The sequence below is a fragment of the Protomyctophum parallelum genome (assembly GCF_964188405.1).
Source record: "Protomyctophum parallelum genome assembly, chromosome: 13".
Classification (NCBI taxonomy): Eukaryota; Metazoa; Chordata; class Actinopteri; order Myctophiformes; family Myctophidae; genus Protomyctophum; species Protomyctophum parallelum.
Window position 1 is genome coordinate 19,706,619 of NC_139708.1, and position 16,940 is coordinate 19,723,558.

A 16,940-nucleotide genomic window follows, 5' to 3' on the forward strand; every position below is an offset into this window, starting at 1 on the left:
AAATTTGGTGTAGAGGTTCATCGTTGGTGTGTGCCAAATTTGGCGTCGACCGGGTTAATGGTGCCGGAGATTAGCTGGTAACAGACGGACGGACAGACGCACACAGGACAGAGTGCAAAACATACTCTCTCCCCATGCCAGACAATGATAACACAGCCCTCTAGTGGCACAGAACATACATTACACACCACCCAAAGTCATTCCTCAAAAGAGTTATATAGCTCATAATAACCCATAAAGGAAGGCTATATATTATCCCGATTCGCTATGCGGTTCTCTAACCTCTGGCCAGGCTGGACTCTGGAGCTAGAAGAATGCAAAGATTTTATTTGATATTGTTAACGGAAAGACGAGTGAACACAATATTTTTGCTTGTTTCCAATGTTGTCCTGTAGTTTGGCTGTAATCCTATGTCTGCTGTGCGTCTGCACTTTGGCTTGTCATTTAGGTTAAATGAAAGAATTCAAAACCCATGACCTGCACATTGTGGTTGAGTCATGTTGACGGTCGGAGTGACAGACAAATGGAACCCAGCAAGTATGTCCAATTGTCCATTGTTTAAAAACTTGTCTATCTAGTTCATTTACCATATCACTGCTTCATTGGTATGCCATATTTAACCCATTATGATTGTACACTCATCCGCACCATGCACCAGACACCAGTCCCTCCTAGCTCTATTGCTCTGAGATCAGAGGGATCAATGTCCTTCATTGGAAACATAGCTGAGTTACTAAAAATGTAATCTCTCAACAGAAAAATACACAAAGTGACTTAGTGAGTATAGCTAACATTGTCTAATAATGTGTGTGTGTGTGTGTGTGTGTGTGTGTGTGTGTGTGTGTGTGTGTGTGTGTGTGTGTGTGTGTGTGTGTGTGTGTGTGTGTGTGTGTTCCATACTCCCTCAGAATGTTCCTGTTTCTTCTACTTCCCCCAGAAGTGATAAGAATCCAGAGAGGTGGACCTAAACGCAGACCATGAAAGTGAGCCCGGATGCAGTGGTACTCACATTTTTTACATGGGTAAAAGCATTAACACGGCAACGTAGAAACACTGTTACAATTAAAAGGTTTGTAATCAAAATGTACTTGAGTAAAATAATTAAAGTATTGGCATCAAAATATACCTAAAAGTACCAAAAGTAAAAGCACTACTCATTATATGCATCGCTTCACATCGCGTTGTGAGCTTGTAGATATAGGCAAATTTCAAATAGTCAATGTAAAAATATATGGCTGAAGTGGTTAATGTATGTTTTCGTTATAATAATCCAAATCTACAAAGAAACTAGTAACTAAAGTTCTCAAATCATTTTAGTGGAGTAAAAAGTATAATATTTGCCTCTGGTATAGTGGAGTAGAAGCATAAATTGTAAATAAAAAAAAGACATACTTTAATAAAGTAAAAGTACATCAAAATTGTACTTAACAGCACTTAAGTAAATGTACTTTCCACCACTAACCGAGTGGAAGTAGAACCTGCTGACTAGCTTACAGAACAGTCCAAAGGGCAGAGTAAAGTTGACCAAAGAGTCAATTAACCCTAACCGACAGATTACTCACTCAGTCATCTATCGTGAATCTTCTAATCACAATGCAAGTCAAAATAGTCTGAATAATTAACCCTAACAAAAAGGACAAAGTGAAACAATCAGCCATAGTCTTAAATAGGCCAGGAAGCTTATTGTGTCATCCTTAACAATAAGTGCTTGTTAAAGAAGAAATCAGAGCCATGGAAAACAGCGTTTCCAAGTTTACATAAACAAGCCTCGGGACATTTTCACTTCAGTTAGCATAGAATAAACCTGTGATTTGAAGTTGATACTGAACCGTGAACAACTGAGTCACAGAGAGAATGTGAGTGAGGTCAGCCAACATCTGCTCCCAGCTGCCAGGAGGCTCTCCCAGCTGTGAGCGAGGAGGAGAGAGGATTATCTGACTTTGATCTCTTTATTGCTAATAAAACATGTAAAATTAAATACACCATCATTGTCACACCATTATCAAAAGGATAGACATGCAAAAAGAAAGCCAGCAGCTTATTTCCATTGCTGTCTTTTAATATGTATGTGCAGATTATTATGTTGTGTTGATTACATGATGTGATATGTATGTTTGTATAATTGCACGGCCAAAGGTGCCAAAAGTGTCCATATCACAGTTTTACAGGTAAAATGGTGCTTTCTAACATCAGATATTGACAAGCCTTTTCTACAAAACTGTACAACTAAAAGTTTCTTTTTTTAAACACACATTTACACATACCTTAGATAAGATACTTTATATAGGTGTGTGAGCACAGCAGCCACTGCGTACTGTGCATTATGCATCCATAGGTGCAGGACATTAAGTGTGGGTGTGCCCTCCACACTAGGGGGTTAGGGATTTGATACCTGAGAAGTAGTAGGCTACAGGTGTGTGGGAGGGGCGACGACAGTGCAAAACAATTCAAAAACAAATCCTCAACGCTTGTGAGCTTGTAGATCTGCTGTTTTTGGCGAGCCATACTCTCCATGCCTAACAGAAACAAACTTTTCACCCGTATTGCTTCCAGGAGCATCGGACTCTCTATACATGCACACTTTCTGAAATGAACAATAAGGCCATCACACGGCTAGCACTTTCAATCTCAAATTACACTGATCATCCTCTGTATCGCCTTTTTAACCTCATGCCATCTGGACAAAGATACAGAACCTTGCCATGGAAAAAGGTCCGTTTTAGTAGGACTTTTGTCCCCTCAGCCATCGCGGCATTAAACAAACTGCCCCGCCGATAGGACGGTCAAGGTCAAGTTTATTTATATGTCCCAAGCTGGGTACTTTTACAGCAGATAATAGAATATCTTAAAACACATTGCAAACAGTATACAAACACATTGCAAACAGTATTATAGGGGAGAACGGGGTAAGATAACCACTTTTTGCTTAAGTTGTCCTGGAAGCAAGACAAAATGAGATGGCAGTAAAATCTAATGATCTACACATATTTCAGGATGTCTTCTATCAATTGAAATGATGAGTAAGCATCTATGACAAAGGGCCATGAAAATATGACCTTTTAAAAAAAAGTGGTAATGTGGCTCAATTTGCCCCAGGTAAGGGGTAAGTTGATCCAAGTCGAGGGGTAAGTTGAACCACATGATATTTCAATGTTAAAAGTTTAAACTTGAACAGATGTATTCACTTATCGATAATATTATAATAAGTTTTCCCTTTTGCAAATAGTCTTATTTATCTGTTTATTTATTATTTAACCCATTCTGACCTGAGATCAGATTCATACGAGGTTTCCGCCGGACACACACTGGTCTGATGAACCCATTCTGACCTGAGATCAGATTCTAAAAATGTCAGTCGTTGTCTTCGATTTTTCAAAAATAGCAGACCTACAAGCTCGTATCGCGCCACTCGGTGGCGCGATATGAGCTTGTAGATCTGCTATTTTTAAATAGCTAAAGCATAACATGATGCTGACACCAAAATGGGTGCCCGGTCAGAATGGGTTAAACAATATTAAGACAATTAAATAAAGTTTGTTATTCAAAACCTTATATTTGCAATAGTGTTAATACAATATTGCAAACTTCTCTTAAATGAGTATGTACATGCAAATGAAAGGTCATTCAGTATAATTTGAGGAGCAAAGACTTAATAAAATAATTATGAATAGTGATTCCCATTGACTCAACTTACCCCCGGACATTGGTTCATTTTACCCCCAGCCTCCATTTTAGAAAACAATGACTAGAATAAGTTACTTCAGACAATGTATTTGCTAAATGATTCACATGGTTCTATCCATTGGCAAATCATCAACGTGTATGATATTACATTTTAGACCTAGGTACATTTTGCTTTGTATAACAGTCATTTTACATGATGTGTCAAATTTTTTATTTTGACCGACAAAAACAGTTTTTTGTTTAAAATAATGTTTTCTACTTTCCCATGTGCTTCCCAACTTCACAGCCAGGTGTAAATGGACACTTACTAGATTTAAAGTCGCAACACAGTTTTCTAGTTTTCTAGATAAAGGGGCTGGCTCATCTTACCCCGTTCTCCCCTACATGGTTCTGTATACAGTGGGGACCTGTGTTTGTATTGTCTTGGTGTTATGTGCTATGTGGTGATTTTGATGTCAGTTTGTTTCTCAAGTCTTAGCTAGGACTGACTGTCCACGCTCTTATTTGCAACTCATTCGTTAATGCAGGCATCAGAGACCTAACCTGTTGTGGCAACGAAGTGAAGACATACCGCCGTGTGAGTAATGCTTTCGTTTATACTATAGCTGATGTACAAGCTCTCAACGCGTTGCGATGCTTGTAGATCATCTATTCTCTGTGAGCAACACAAGTAAAATCTGCCTTCACTGTCTGCGCATCCAGACTGATACTGATCTTTAGAAATCAGATTGTAGTTGAACTACAAACCACCTTGGTTGGAATGTGGTTCAAATCTGAAATCTGTTTCCATGGCATTGCATTGCATAGCATGGCATGGCGTGGCATGGCATATGGCGTGGCATATGGCGTGACATGGCATAATGGCTGCCCTCTTCAGACTTGATCAAACTAATCTTATTTCAATCTGGACAGGCCAAATATCAGATTTGGGCTGTCAGTGTGAACATAGCCTTGGAGACTAAAGATATTTCCACTCCAGTGAAGTGGTCTGCAAATAGCAGTGAATCCCATTTACAGTAATGGGAGGTTTTTGTTTGAAACCAAGAAAGGATGGATGTTCTTTCCACACACAATGTCCCGACAGACACTGGTTTACAACCAGCTGGGATGAGCTGTGTCAACACGCACGCATGCACGCACGCACGCACACAGGAAGTGACCCAGGAACAATGGAATCTCTATGAGTCAATGTGACAGGATGAACTCTCTCAGTCAGATGTGACTTAACTACAGTATACAACACTGCTGCAACTATAACCATTATCTTCGTTTATTCTAGCCAGTAGTTTTTTAATTAAAATAATTGAGAACGAAGTGACACAGTGAGTTTTTATATCTGCTATTTTTGAGTAGCCAACACAAACATCTCGAAAATGTATGGTTTTAATGGGTTAATGATAGAATTATTTATCAACAAAACAAAATATATATTTAACCACTTTATAGTTTGTTGTACAACAGTGTCTCTGCTATCCTATTTACTTTGTCAATATGTGGAGAGCCACTATCTTTACAAGTTTCATTTAAAGCAAAGTAGCCACGTCACCCTCATGTATACATTCTGAATGTGTACAGAACCCACCCAATCCAACAGTCACCATAGTATTTCAGATGAATAGACATTGTGTCGTTTTATTTTCCCTCTATTGCGACAGGAAACACAGTTCAATCTATGCATCTATTACAGTGTGAACACTCAGTATATGTGTAGTCTCTGAGTTACAGGTCCATTTGGTTCCATTTCACTCGATTAGGGGTGTCTGATTGAATGAATAGATAAATATGGAATCAAGCAACTTAAAATCTGACAGTCTGGGGTGATTACAAACGTCTGAGTTCATGTGAAAATGAACACTCAGGATGTTACTGGGTAAGATAGGGCTGGCACTGGCAGTCAAAATGTTAAGTCATGGAACTCTCAGGAAGGGACAAATGATTCCACATTCTGCTTCATTTCCTGTCATTGGATAGAGGTGAAAGAACTGTTAAGTAGAAAGCTAAAAGGCTTAAGATGTCAAAGCTGACATTGTGCAATGTAAGGTTACAGTGCCAGTGCCTAAATGTCTTCTCTTCGAAAAGTAGTGTAGTGTGTACTGTCACAATGAAATGTTTGTTGAACCCAGATGCAAACAGGGAGGCAGACAGGATGAGGTTGCAGTTTAGAATATAGATTTATTCAGAATGCTTTTGGAGAAGTGAGTGGCGAGAGTGTGTGGTACATATAGTACACTTTGTGACAACATGGATATTTCCAGTATGCTAAATCTAGCAGGATGACATACTGTCCAGATTGTCTTTTGTGACCTCTGTGACATGTAACATCTGATTAAATCTAAACAATGGACTCTTTTCACAGAATCTTTTCACAGACCAGTCAGCTTACAGCCACAGCTAATAAAATTTCAGTCAGACAACTCTTAGAGTGCATTTAGAATATATATTTATTGAGCATAGATATATGAAGCATAGATTGGCGTCCCTATTCATTCCCTGTAACATTAACATTTTAGTTAAATTATAAGCCAAGTAGAATTACATGGAATGAATAAGACCCCCATGCAGGGGGATCTAGAAACAGAGCCTGTATAAAGGTGGATGCTGGGGAGGTGGTGAGATTTGCATGAGCAGCAGGTTAGCAGCAAGCGAGGCAGGGAGACAGCAGCAGTGGCACACAACCGCACAGCAGGAGAGAAGCCAGGAATGAGCAGGTATAGGTTTAAATAGCCACTCTGATCAGGTAAAGAGTGCATAAGACTAGTCACCTGATCAGGTAGGCACGCTCACGAATTGCCTGCCTGAACTAGCGCCGCAGGCCAAAGAGCAAGCAGTGGCAATGGTCAACTGGTAAATCAATACATACTCCATTACTAACGGCTTACAATTTCAATGTGGCCCAGCTCATTGGCTTTCAAAACATACTGTACTTACATACATACTGTACATGTAGGGTAGGTTTAGGTTGAGACTGGCTCATGGGCTATTACATCATCGGTCAGAATATAAGACAAGGAGAGTTCCGTTTAAGCCTTTATTTTCCGTTGCACAGACACACATTTAGGGTTGAGCAAGGAGGTGGTGCAAGGCTTCACAGTTATGGTTTTTACTAAAACAAGAGAAACATTATACAATACAACAGTGCATAAATAGACGGAGTACACAGCATGGGAAATACAAACATTCAATATAAGTTACTCATTACGTCTACTACTAAAGTGACTATGTGCAATGCGCATTACACACACTCGCTAGAGTTTCAGGAAAAGAGATAAAGATTACATTTAACACTAAACAATAAAATGCAATATACAAATGAACATCAACTAACGGAACTCACTTCAATGACGCATTACAAAGGCCTGAGGCTCCAGGAAAGAGGGCTTTGTGGTGGTGGTGGTGGTGGTGGTGGTGGTGGTGGTGGTGGTGGTGGTGGTGGTGGTGGTGGTGGTGGTGGTGGTGGTGGTGGTGGTGGTGGTGGTGGTGGTGGTGGTGGTGGTGGTGGTGGTGGTGGTGGTGGTGGTGGTGGTGGTGGTGGAGTTGTTGTTGCTGCTGACAAACACTGACTGCATGGACAGGCACTCAGGCAGTATATATAGCTGGCCATTGATTGAGGTGTGAGTGGGAGCAGGTGAGATTGCTGATTGAGAGGGCGTGACAGCACGTGAGGTGGGTGGGTCCACATGGAATAGGCCAGGGGGAGGGTTGTTGTTGCTCACTAGGATGACTCTTTTCTACAGTACATAAGTTGAGAGGAACTGGGAACTGTGCAACCCGAATGCAGGAAGAAATAAATAGAGCAGGCTCATCATGAGGCAATGAAAACTGTTCTGCATTCAGGTAAGCATTTTATTCATGAATGTCAGGGGGAATAAGTATAAACACAAAGCCAACAAGGCTCCTACACTAACACTGTCCTTAAGTCTCAGAAAGTGAGTCAAATCTGACAACCAAACTGACTGAAAACTATACAGAGAGGCAAAACATGCTTTCAGAAAAAAGATCAAATCACTTGAACACAGTAATGACAGGTGATGATACTCTGTTCCACGCCAGCAACGCTACCATATCGTTGCTGTCGGGGGGAAACCTCTTATCTCCATATTCTAATGTATTGTGTTTGTTTGTAAATGAATGCCCTACGAACCTGATCATACTACAGCAGGGGTGCCCAAAAGGTATCTACCAGTAGATCACAAAGGCTGTGCAGGTAGATCACAGGACATGTACCTGAATAATATTTAATTGTATGTATGTATGAATGTATATAAAAAACATTTTTTGGAATCTGCCACTTAAAGGTTAAAGGTGACTTGATTGATTGACAAAAGGGCCTGTAAGCTCAAACTCACAGTGCAATATTTTGTTTTCAACAGTGTTGCTGTGCACAATAATAAAAACTAATATGGCATGATCATTTTAGAATCCCAAAAGTTTTATGTTATTTGCGTGCGTGCGTGTGTGTGTGTGTGTGTGTGTGTGTGTGTGTGTGTGTGTGTGTGTGTGTGTGTGTGTGTGTGTGTGTGTGTGTGTGTGTGTGTGTGTGTGTGTGCGTGCGTGCGTGCGTGCGTGCGTGCGTGCGTGCGTGTGTGTGTGTGTGACCCACATACGTTCACTCTTCTCATTAAAGCTGCACAGAGCACACTGAGGCTATATGCAGGTTTATTTAGGATTTAGGAACAGTAACCATAAGACAGCTAATAATATCTGACTCTGCACTTTAACAGCACTCACATTCAGTGGTGTAAAGTGAGTAGTAAAGTAGTAAAGTAGTACATTTACTGAAGTACTGTACTTAAGTACAATTTTGAGGTATTGTTTTTTACTTTCTTAAGTATTTCCAAATGTCAATACTTTTACTTCTACCACACTACATCTCAGAGGAAATATATAAACTTTTTACTCTTATTTGACAGCTTAGTTACTTTGGCGATTTATTATCATAAAAAAACATACATTAACCACTTCACCTGCATATATTCCGCCAATTTGAAAATAGCCAATGTGTGCACAATGTGTTGCGATGTGACACATTGTGCGCTTACGTAGATTTATTTTAATACATTTTTGAACTTGTGAAATGGGACATTCTGCACAATGAGTATATTTTGATGCCCGAGTATAGCCTATATTTGAATTACTTGTAACAGAGTATTTCAACATTGCAGTACTGATACTTTTACTTAAGTACAACATGTGAATACTTCTTCCATCACTAGTACTGCTCACATTGTTGCTATATTACCCCCGGGAGATGTGCTGTTCCTGTCCCTGTAATGAGGTCTGGGCTCAGCCTGCTTAGGCTGCGTTGTGGGTCAGATGGGCGAGGGCACACACGTGGCTGTACTGCACTCACATCAGAAGCAAATAATTATTCAAGAAATCTCTTAAACAAATATTAATGAGAGAGATCACATGACTGGAATGATTTTATACATGATGCTTGCTTAACCTATATGTTCCTATACTGTTACATGTGGCGCAGCCACCGGTTTACACAACGCATGTACAATGCATAGGCCTATGCGTTCACCATTATATAGTTCAAATATCGCTCATCTCTGGGACTACCGTCAGGGTTTTTACATGGTCAACAAAGGGCGTCCATGTTTGCTGGAAAGTTGTCATGGAACCATTAAGTGAGAATCTAATCTTTTCAAGCTTACGGTAGAATAGTGCGTCTTTTATCCATCCGTTATGTGTAGGTGGGGAAACTTGTTTCCATTTCAGGAGTATAAGACGTCTGGCTAAAAGAGAAGTAAAGGACATTATTCTCCCTGGGGGAATGCCAAACAAGGCCGTTAACGGGTTGGGTGGGATAGGTACACCCAGTATGTCAGAATAGGATTGAAATATAGCTGTCCAAAAAGTCCACCAAAAAAAACCTGTTCATTTCAGGGAAATCTTTTCACATATGGACCTTTTTAAATGAACCAAACCCAGTCCTCCAGTCTTTTGAGTGGACCGAGACGAGGACCAACAAAAGAACAAGGTTGTCTTTATGTTCACATTGTCAGTTCATTTGAAAAGAGGACTCATTTCTCTTCAGCTCTGATGGAATGGGCCCATGGACAAATGGATTAAGACTGTGAGAGGAGAGGAATGTTTAGAATGCCTAAACAGCATATACAAGGAAGTTGTCACAAATTCTGTCTCACTCCTGTTTCATCTGTCTCCTATTCTGGCCACTCCAACATTCCACGCAGCTGACCTCATTCCCATAATATCTGTTACCTGTCCATCTACACCTGGTTCCTCTTACCTTACCTCGTTAGGCCTGCTGGTCACTTCCCACTCACTCTGCCAGATCCTAAGGCAAGCACTGTTACATTGTGTTCCCTGTGTTAGCTATTTTTGTCTGTATTTTCCTGTATTCTGTTCCGAGTCTTGTCTCAGATTTCCATTTTGCTTGCATTCTGTGTCTTTGACATTTTTCACCACCTCCGGTGGAACTCTGGACATGGTCAGCATGGAAGGAGCGCAGGTGTCCATCACAACACGTTTAACACTGTTCTAAATCCTGAGTGTTTTATGAAAAACGTATGTTGCTGTATGGCTGCAACATCCTATATATATTAGCTCAAATAAATGATACAGATGCTTTGCCATTTTAATGACTTAATAAACTCTTGAGTCTGCACTTAGCTGAGTCCTTTCCACACATCTTGACAGGAGGAGACGAATATCTGTGACCTTTGTTATGTCATTGTCCATAAGAAGAGAACAACACCATGGTAACTTTATAATGTCAACCAATCTGATCAATGCAGACAGGAGGTCACGCGTGTAAGTGGGGTGCAGACATTCCTGCTGTATACAGCAGACACGGATCAGCAGGCTGAAGCCTGATTATACAGTACTCAATAATACATTTTAACTGAAGAACTCAATGTGCCGTGTTATGTTTTTCCACTTGAAATATATTATAGGCCTACCCGTGTGTGTGTGTGTGTGTGTGTGTGTGTGTGTGTGTGTGTGTGTGTGTGTGTGTGTGTGTGTGTGTGTGTGTGCGCGCACATGTGTGTGTGGCATCTATCAAGCATTGTAGCAAGGCTGAAAACATGATACACATCAAATCAAATATAGCCTTCAAAAAATATAATTACGACATAAAATGAGCATTTCAGTGTGGTTAAAATTATCTGTGCTCCATCTGAACAGGTTTATGACATGGTAATCAAATGACAAGTTGTTCATTCCAAGTCAGTCAATCAGTAAGTTAATGGCACACATACTGTATATTCAGTGATAATTTCTTTATGGTTTATTCTGCATCAATAAAAGGCAAATGTGAACAATGAGCACATGGTGTCCATTGACATTTTAGCGGGTGCTTAACTGCTTATTATGGGGGCAAGTGCGATGCTGTCCATGGTGCTGAACACTGTAACGTTTTTATTGTTATATTTCATATAATTGTATTGTCTCCACCAGGCCGAAGGCATGAGAAGAGAGTATGTTTTGCACTCCGTCCGTGTGTGTGTGTCCGTCCGTCCATCCATCCGTCTGTTACCAGCTAATCTCCGGCACCGTTCCCCCGGTCGATGCCAAATTTTGCACACACACTCCCTGGATGCCAACGATGAAACTCCAGAACGGCCTATTATAACACCACCAGGAGGCCACAACCTGACCCTCCTGGTGGAGACCTGTGCCATGAGGTGATGAGGGGCACTTTTTCTAGTTTATTATTATAATGGAACACGGTTTGTTTCATCATCTGACTGTGGAGATTCTGGAGATTACTTTCCAAAAGATCCCACAGTGGACAAGCCCTACATTTTGACATTCATAATTTTAATGTAATAAATTTGCCTATCCAAAATCAAATGAATGATTTTCCCATTCACAAAACGGACAATTAGGAGGAGTCACAGTCACACAGCATCACACACAATGTGACTTGTTGCTGTTGTTATCAAACCTATACACTCTTTCTTTATTTAGTTGCAGTAGGTTACCACACCGCACTGCCAACGCCCCTGATAGGCAGTGTACACAAGTAGGATGTGTCTGCATGTGAAAAGAATCGGCGACAGTAATCATTTTAATAAAAGGAGTTCCCTCCCAGGCGAAGTAAAGGGTGGGGATTCGTTTCTACGCTCCTCACGTAGGCGCACATAGTCACACACACACACACACACACACACACACACACACACAGAAGCCAGCTGATCGGGGACACACACCGACGACACGCAGCACGGACGGAGACCCGCGGCTTCACATCCCAGACAGAACAGAACCGGAGAGGGTATAGTGGGTGGAAGGAACTGCCTATTCGGAAAAAACGTGTCAGGGGCAGCGGGGCAGGCCAAGAGGAAACGGATCTCTGGGGAAGAGAACTTCAGAGAGAAGAGAGCAGTCAGAGATCGAGGGGCTTTGCCTTTGATCAGTCAAGACGCATGCAGTGAGTGACAGACAGGGTGGAGTTTCTTTATGACTTTTTAAGATATCCCCGTGTTATTGTTGCACCGCCAAAAAAAATGGAGGACGGCAAAGAAAATGCCACGGATAATAATATCACCGGGGATAGAACCCCACCGATCGATCCCGCAGTGCCGCCGCCGCAGCAGCAGCAGCGGATCACCGCAGACAACTGCTACGACCTTCTGACAAAAGCCAAGAGGCAGCGGCTGGCGGAGCTGAAGGAGGACGTGTACAGGTACATGAGCGACAATTTCCTGCACGTTCTGAGGACGCCCGGCGTCTACGGCCGCCTGACGGGCGCCGAGAGAGAGGAGATCCTGGCGCGGAGGATGGAGGGGGGGAACAGGGTGTTGGCGGTGGCCGAGATCAACGAGGTGTACGACCGCGTGCATGGGAGCAGCAGCAGACCGCCGAGCCGGGAGAGCAGCCGCCCCCAGAGCCCGCTGTCACCCTCCTCCTCCTCCCAGTCCTCGGTCAGCGTGGAGGAAACGCAAACGCACAGCCGCTGTATCTTCTACTACTGCAGCCAGACAAAGGAGTGGAAAGTGCTGACCAAGATGCCGGAGGACCTGCTCCACACAAAGGGAGCCGGGATGTGCACCATGTACAACTACCTCTTCGTGGCAGGTGGGCTGGCTGGCTGGCAGTGGTGCTGGAAAGTAACTAAGTACATGTATTATTCAAGTGTACGCCTACAAATGTTGAGGTCTTTCTGTATACATTACTTAACTTGAGTATATTTCTAATTTACAATACTTTTACTTCTACTCCCACTACATCTCAGAGGCAGATTTGAAAACTTTAGTTACTAGTTAATACTAGATTATTATTACAAATACATTACATACATTGCCCACTTCAGCTCTATATACATTTCAGCCATTTTTAACTAGCCAATATCTTACAATAAATGCACCACACCACATGTAATGTAATGTCATATAATGTCACATGATTAATGTCTGTAATCCACATCAATTAATTTGAGTCGCCCCACCGACTTCACACCAGACACCACCACAGGGAGTGCAGTGCCCGGCCTTGAGCCGGTTGTATGCAGAAAAGGCTCTGGTCAGGCTCTGCCACTGTGGACATAATGAGTCCCACACCTGTGCAATTTCCAGGCTCTGCCTGAGCCAATTGATTGCCATGGCAACCCCAGCCTTATTCCCCACACCTGCCATTTAGTCTGTATCCACTTTTCGCAGTCAGTTTGCACTCTTCAGACATTCTCCCAAACATTCTCCACAGACGTTTACCACTGCACAGGGATTTACACACAGTCACAGACAGACAGTTAAAACGGGTGGTATGACAACGGATATAACAGTCCGCATACTACTAGTGTGGGGTATGTAATCATTGTAATGCCGATTTGCATTGTTCCCAAGTAGGCCTGATGGGCACAGGTCTGTGTTTATACATTTGACATTTGAAAACTTGAAATGGGACATTCTGCATAGTTAGTACCAACCACGTAGAGTCTGTGGGGGCCACAGGGCCGCAGCCCCCATGAAGACTCCCAGGGCCCCTTTAGGCCCCCATGAAGATTTTCGTGGATATTTTACATTTATATTACAGATTTTCTGGGAATTCCGAACATTTTGGACCTCTCCGCCGGCAATCTGAGAATCCCATCGTCAAATATTCGGGAAAACAGCGCCTCCCCTGTTGTTCCTCAACTGTTGCGAGGCAACAGTCTGTCTTGAGAGACTACGCCGCCGGCCGTCCAAGAGGTGTTAAAAAGTACTCAAATGCTAATCGGGTTTCTTTTGTTTTCACCTAGCCAGATGTCCACAACATCAAAGCGTGTCAGAATTTCATGGTAGTTGTTCTTGAGTCGTGACATAATAACACTGATCAAGAATTCACCAAAGAGACTCGCCTGGTTCAAGGAGCACCAGGATGAAAATGCCCCGTCTTTGAGAGCAATTGTTTCCAACTAACTACACTACAGTGCAATCGTGACATTTCTCGCAGATTTGCGTGCACAAAAAAGTGATTCAGCGTCTCTCTCCCCCTCCGTATCTCTCTCTCTCTCTCTCTCTCTCTCTCTCTCTCTCTCTCTCTCTCTCTCTCTCATAATAATAATAATATAGTCCGGACATTGGCCTATAGAAGCTGCTTTAAAAGTACCAGCGAAAACAACTTCTTTTTTTACCCGGTGCGGGGAGGCGGGGCGGGGGGGGGGGGGTAACGGGCCCCCTTGAGGATTGATCAAACTCTTCGGCTCTGGTTAGTACTTTAAACTTTTGGTACTTTAAGTACATTTTGATGCCAATACCTTTTGTACTTGAAGTTTTACTCAAGTAGACTCAAATCACCCAGGTTTAGTATACTTTAGTCAGTGTACTAAAACATTTGAGTGCTTTCCCCCCCCCCCCCACCACTGCAGGCGGGATCAGAGGCACGCAGCAGCAGCAGCAGCAGGCTGACAACAACAACAAGAGCAGCAAGGTCTCGGCCGCGGTGTTCTGCTACAACCCGGCCACGGACCACTGGAGCCAGGTCCGTCCACTCACGCAGCCCCGCTCCCAGCTCAAGCTGGTCTCCATGGAGGGACACCTGTACGCCATCGGAGGCGAGTGCCTGTTCACTGTGGAGCGCTACGACCCGCGCGCCGACAGGTAGGGCTGTCGCTGTCGGCACCATTTTAAGTTGACGATGAGTTGTCGCACAGATAATTGCAATTTAACGGTTTTAATTGTGTTTTTGGGCATTGGAAATTTGAACATTGGCTTTTAGGATTCATATTAAAAAAGTGCACAGGGCAGATATGACAATGAACTAAAATATACCAAGAAATTAGGCCTACTGGCATTTTTTGAATGAATTTTAGACCTGGTGTAATCTATACGTTTGTTTGTTATACAGTACCTTTCATGCCGGGAGCTACCTCTGTGTTTCATACATCTCTGTGTCTCATATAGCAACATGATGATTAAAAAACAAATTTTATAAGAATTTGAAGGATTTCAGAAAACCTTGTGTAGGTTTTAGGTGTTTTTTGGAATTTTACCTCGGGTCTAAAAAAAAGGTGAAAAGAAGAAAACATGCATGGACACGATTATGACAAAATAATTGCGATCACCTCAAACAATCGCCATTGGACGATTATGTAATAATTTGTGACAACCCCGTGCGGACAGGTGGAGCCCCGTGGCGCCGCTGCCCAAGGGCGCGTTCGCCGTGGCTCACGAGGCCGTGGCCACCTGCCACGGGGAGCTGTTCGTGTCCGGCGGCTCGCTCTTCTACCGCCTGCTGCGCTACGACAGCCGGCGCGACGAGTGGGAGGAGTGCCCGTTCAACAACAGCCGCAGGAAGTCCACGGACATGGTGGCGCACAGGAGCTTCGTGTACCGCTTCGACGTGAGCCGCGAGCAGCAGGAGGGCCACGCCGGCGGGGTCGTCACGGTGCACAAGTACAACACGGTGGTGAAGGTGTGGCATGACGGCGCCTCGTTCCCCCGCGACAGCCCCTCGCCGTTCCGCTGCGCCGTCATCGGCGACCGCATCTACTGCGTCAACAAGACGCAGACGTTGCAGTTTGCCATCGAGGAGGACAACGAGCGCTTTCTAGAGGAGGCGCTCCCGGCGCCGACGGAGGCCCGGGGACCCCTGGTGCCGTTCGTTCTGACTCTGGATAAAAGACATTAAGTAGGAGGCATATTAGTTGGACAATCGGATGAAGTTCTTTGAATTCCAGCCACACAGGGTGACACAGACTTGATCATGACAGAGTATAGCCTAGCCCTGTGGTTTGTCAAACTGTTTTAATTTCAAGGATCCTTGACTCTGAGAGTGTTCAAATTACACTTACACTCTCAGAGTTACAAACCTTCAAGGGTCCATTAAGGAACCCTGAAGGTCCCTGGACCTCACTTTGAGAACCACTGTCCTAGCCTATAAATAATCCAGGCCAAGCAAACGCACATCCAATTAGCGGAATCTATCTGAAATGCAAGGCAATTACAATAACATCTTAATGAATTAGCTAGAATAGTGCACACGGTGCGTGATGTTGGGTGAAATGCTCCTAATAATCTGATTTCATGTGCTTTGTGTGCCACTATATCTCTGTGCCAAATTAGCGCAATCAAAGGAGTTCCACTTTCATTGTCGGGACATGATAGCCTGCTATTTGTTATTAAAATGAGTCATCAGATAGATACTAGGTTCATTCATTTATCTCAAACTCATCCAGGGAGATTTTCACTATACAGTGAGTAAGCACTAAACACTGAGCAGGACATTTTGATAGAATACGCTTTGTTGGTTTGTGACCTGCTTCCTAGCTAGGACTCTACACAGATAATGTAGGCCTGTTTCTCAGAAGGCTAATTATTTCATGAGCTGTCATGAACAAAACCCAACCATTGTCTTTAATGTCATCCTATTATTTATCAGAACTAACTCGCAAAAAAGGAAGTTTGTATACTCGCTAAGGTTAGTTTTGTACTAGTTAAGGTAGGGGTTAATAATGTGTTTGGTTGTGTAGCACCTTTCATTCATGGAATGTTATTCACCTTAAGCCCTGGGAGCTGCCCTGACCCAACAGACTGATTATCTGTTGGGCCACTAAGCAGCAGACAACTGAATGTGAAGTGCCTTAAGTGCACTTTAATTGTAAATGCCAACCACGGTTTTCTAAGCTGGTAGATAGAGGGATTCAAGTCTCCCTCTCTAAGCCAGGGGTCCTCAAATGTTTTTTATGTCAAGGACCCCCAAATTAAGATGCATTAACCATAGGCCCCCATAAGAGATTTTGTGCCATGGAACCCCCTATGAATTGTTAAACACTTTCAAAATGAAAATAATTCCATAAGATGTTT

At 42.9% G+C, this 16,940-nt stretch overlaps 1 protein-coding gene across 1 annotated transcript; it reads left to right on the top strand.

Annotated features, from left to right (window-relative positions):
• Positions 1 to 11,896: 11,896 nt before the first annotated feature.
• On the top strand, positions 11,897 to 16,739 carry LOC310869515 (kelch repeat and BTB domain-containing protein 11-like). The gene is made up of 3 exons (XM_083780289.1): positions 11,897 to 12,735; positions 14,504 to 14,735; positions 15,258 to 16,739. The coding sequence occupies exons 1-3, from the start codon at positions 12,165 to 12,167 to the stop codon at positions 15,763 to 15,765; spliced, it is 1,311 nt and encodes a 436-aa protein (XP_083636415.1). The 5' UTR covers positions 11,897 to 12,164; the 3' UTR covers positions 15,766 to 16,739.
• Positions 16,740 to 16,940: the final 201 nt, after the last annotated feature.

Coding starts and splice junctions, on each gene's coding strand:
- LOC310869515 (XM_083780289.1), top strand. CDS start 12,165: ATGGAGGACGGCAAAGAAAATGCCACGGATAATAATATCACCGGGGAT. Junction 12,736..14,503: donor CAACTACCTCTTCGTGGCAG/GTGGGCTGGCTG, acceptor CCACCACTGCAG/GCGGGATCAGAGGCACGCAG. Junction 14,736..15,257: donor TACGACCCGCGCGCCGACAG/GTAGGGCTGTCG, acceptor CCGTGCGGACAG/GTGGAGCCCCGTGGCGCCGC.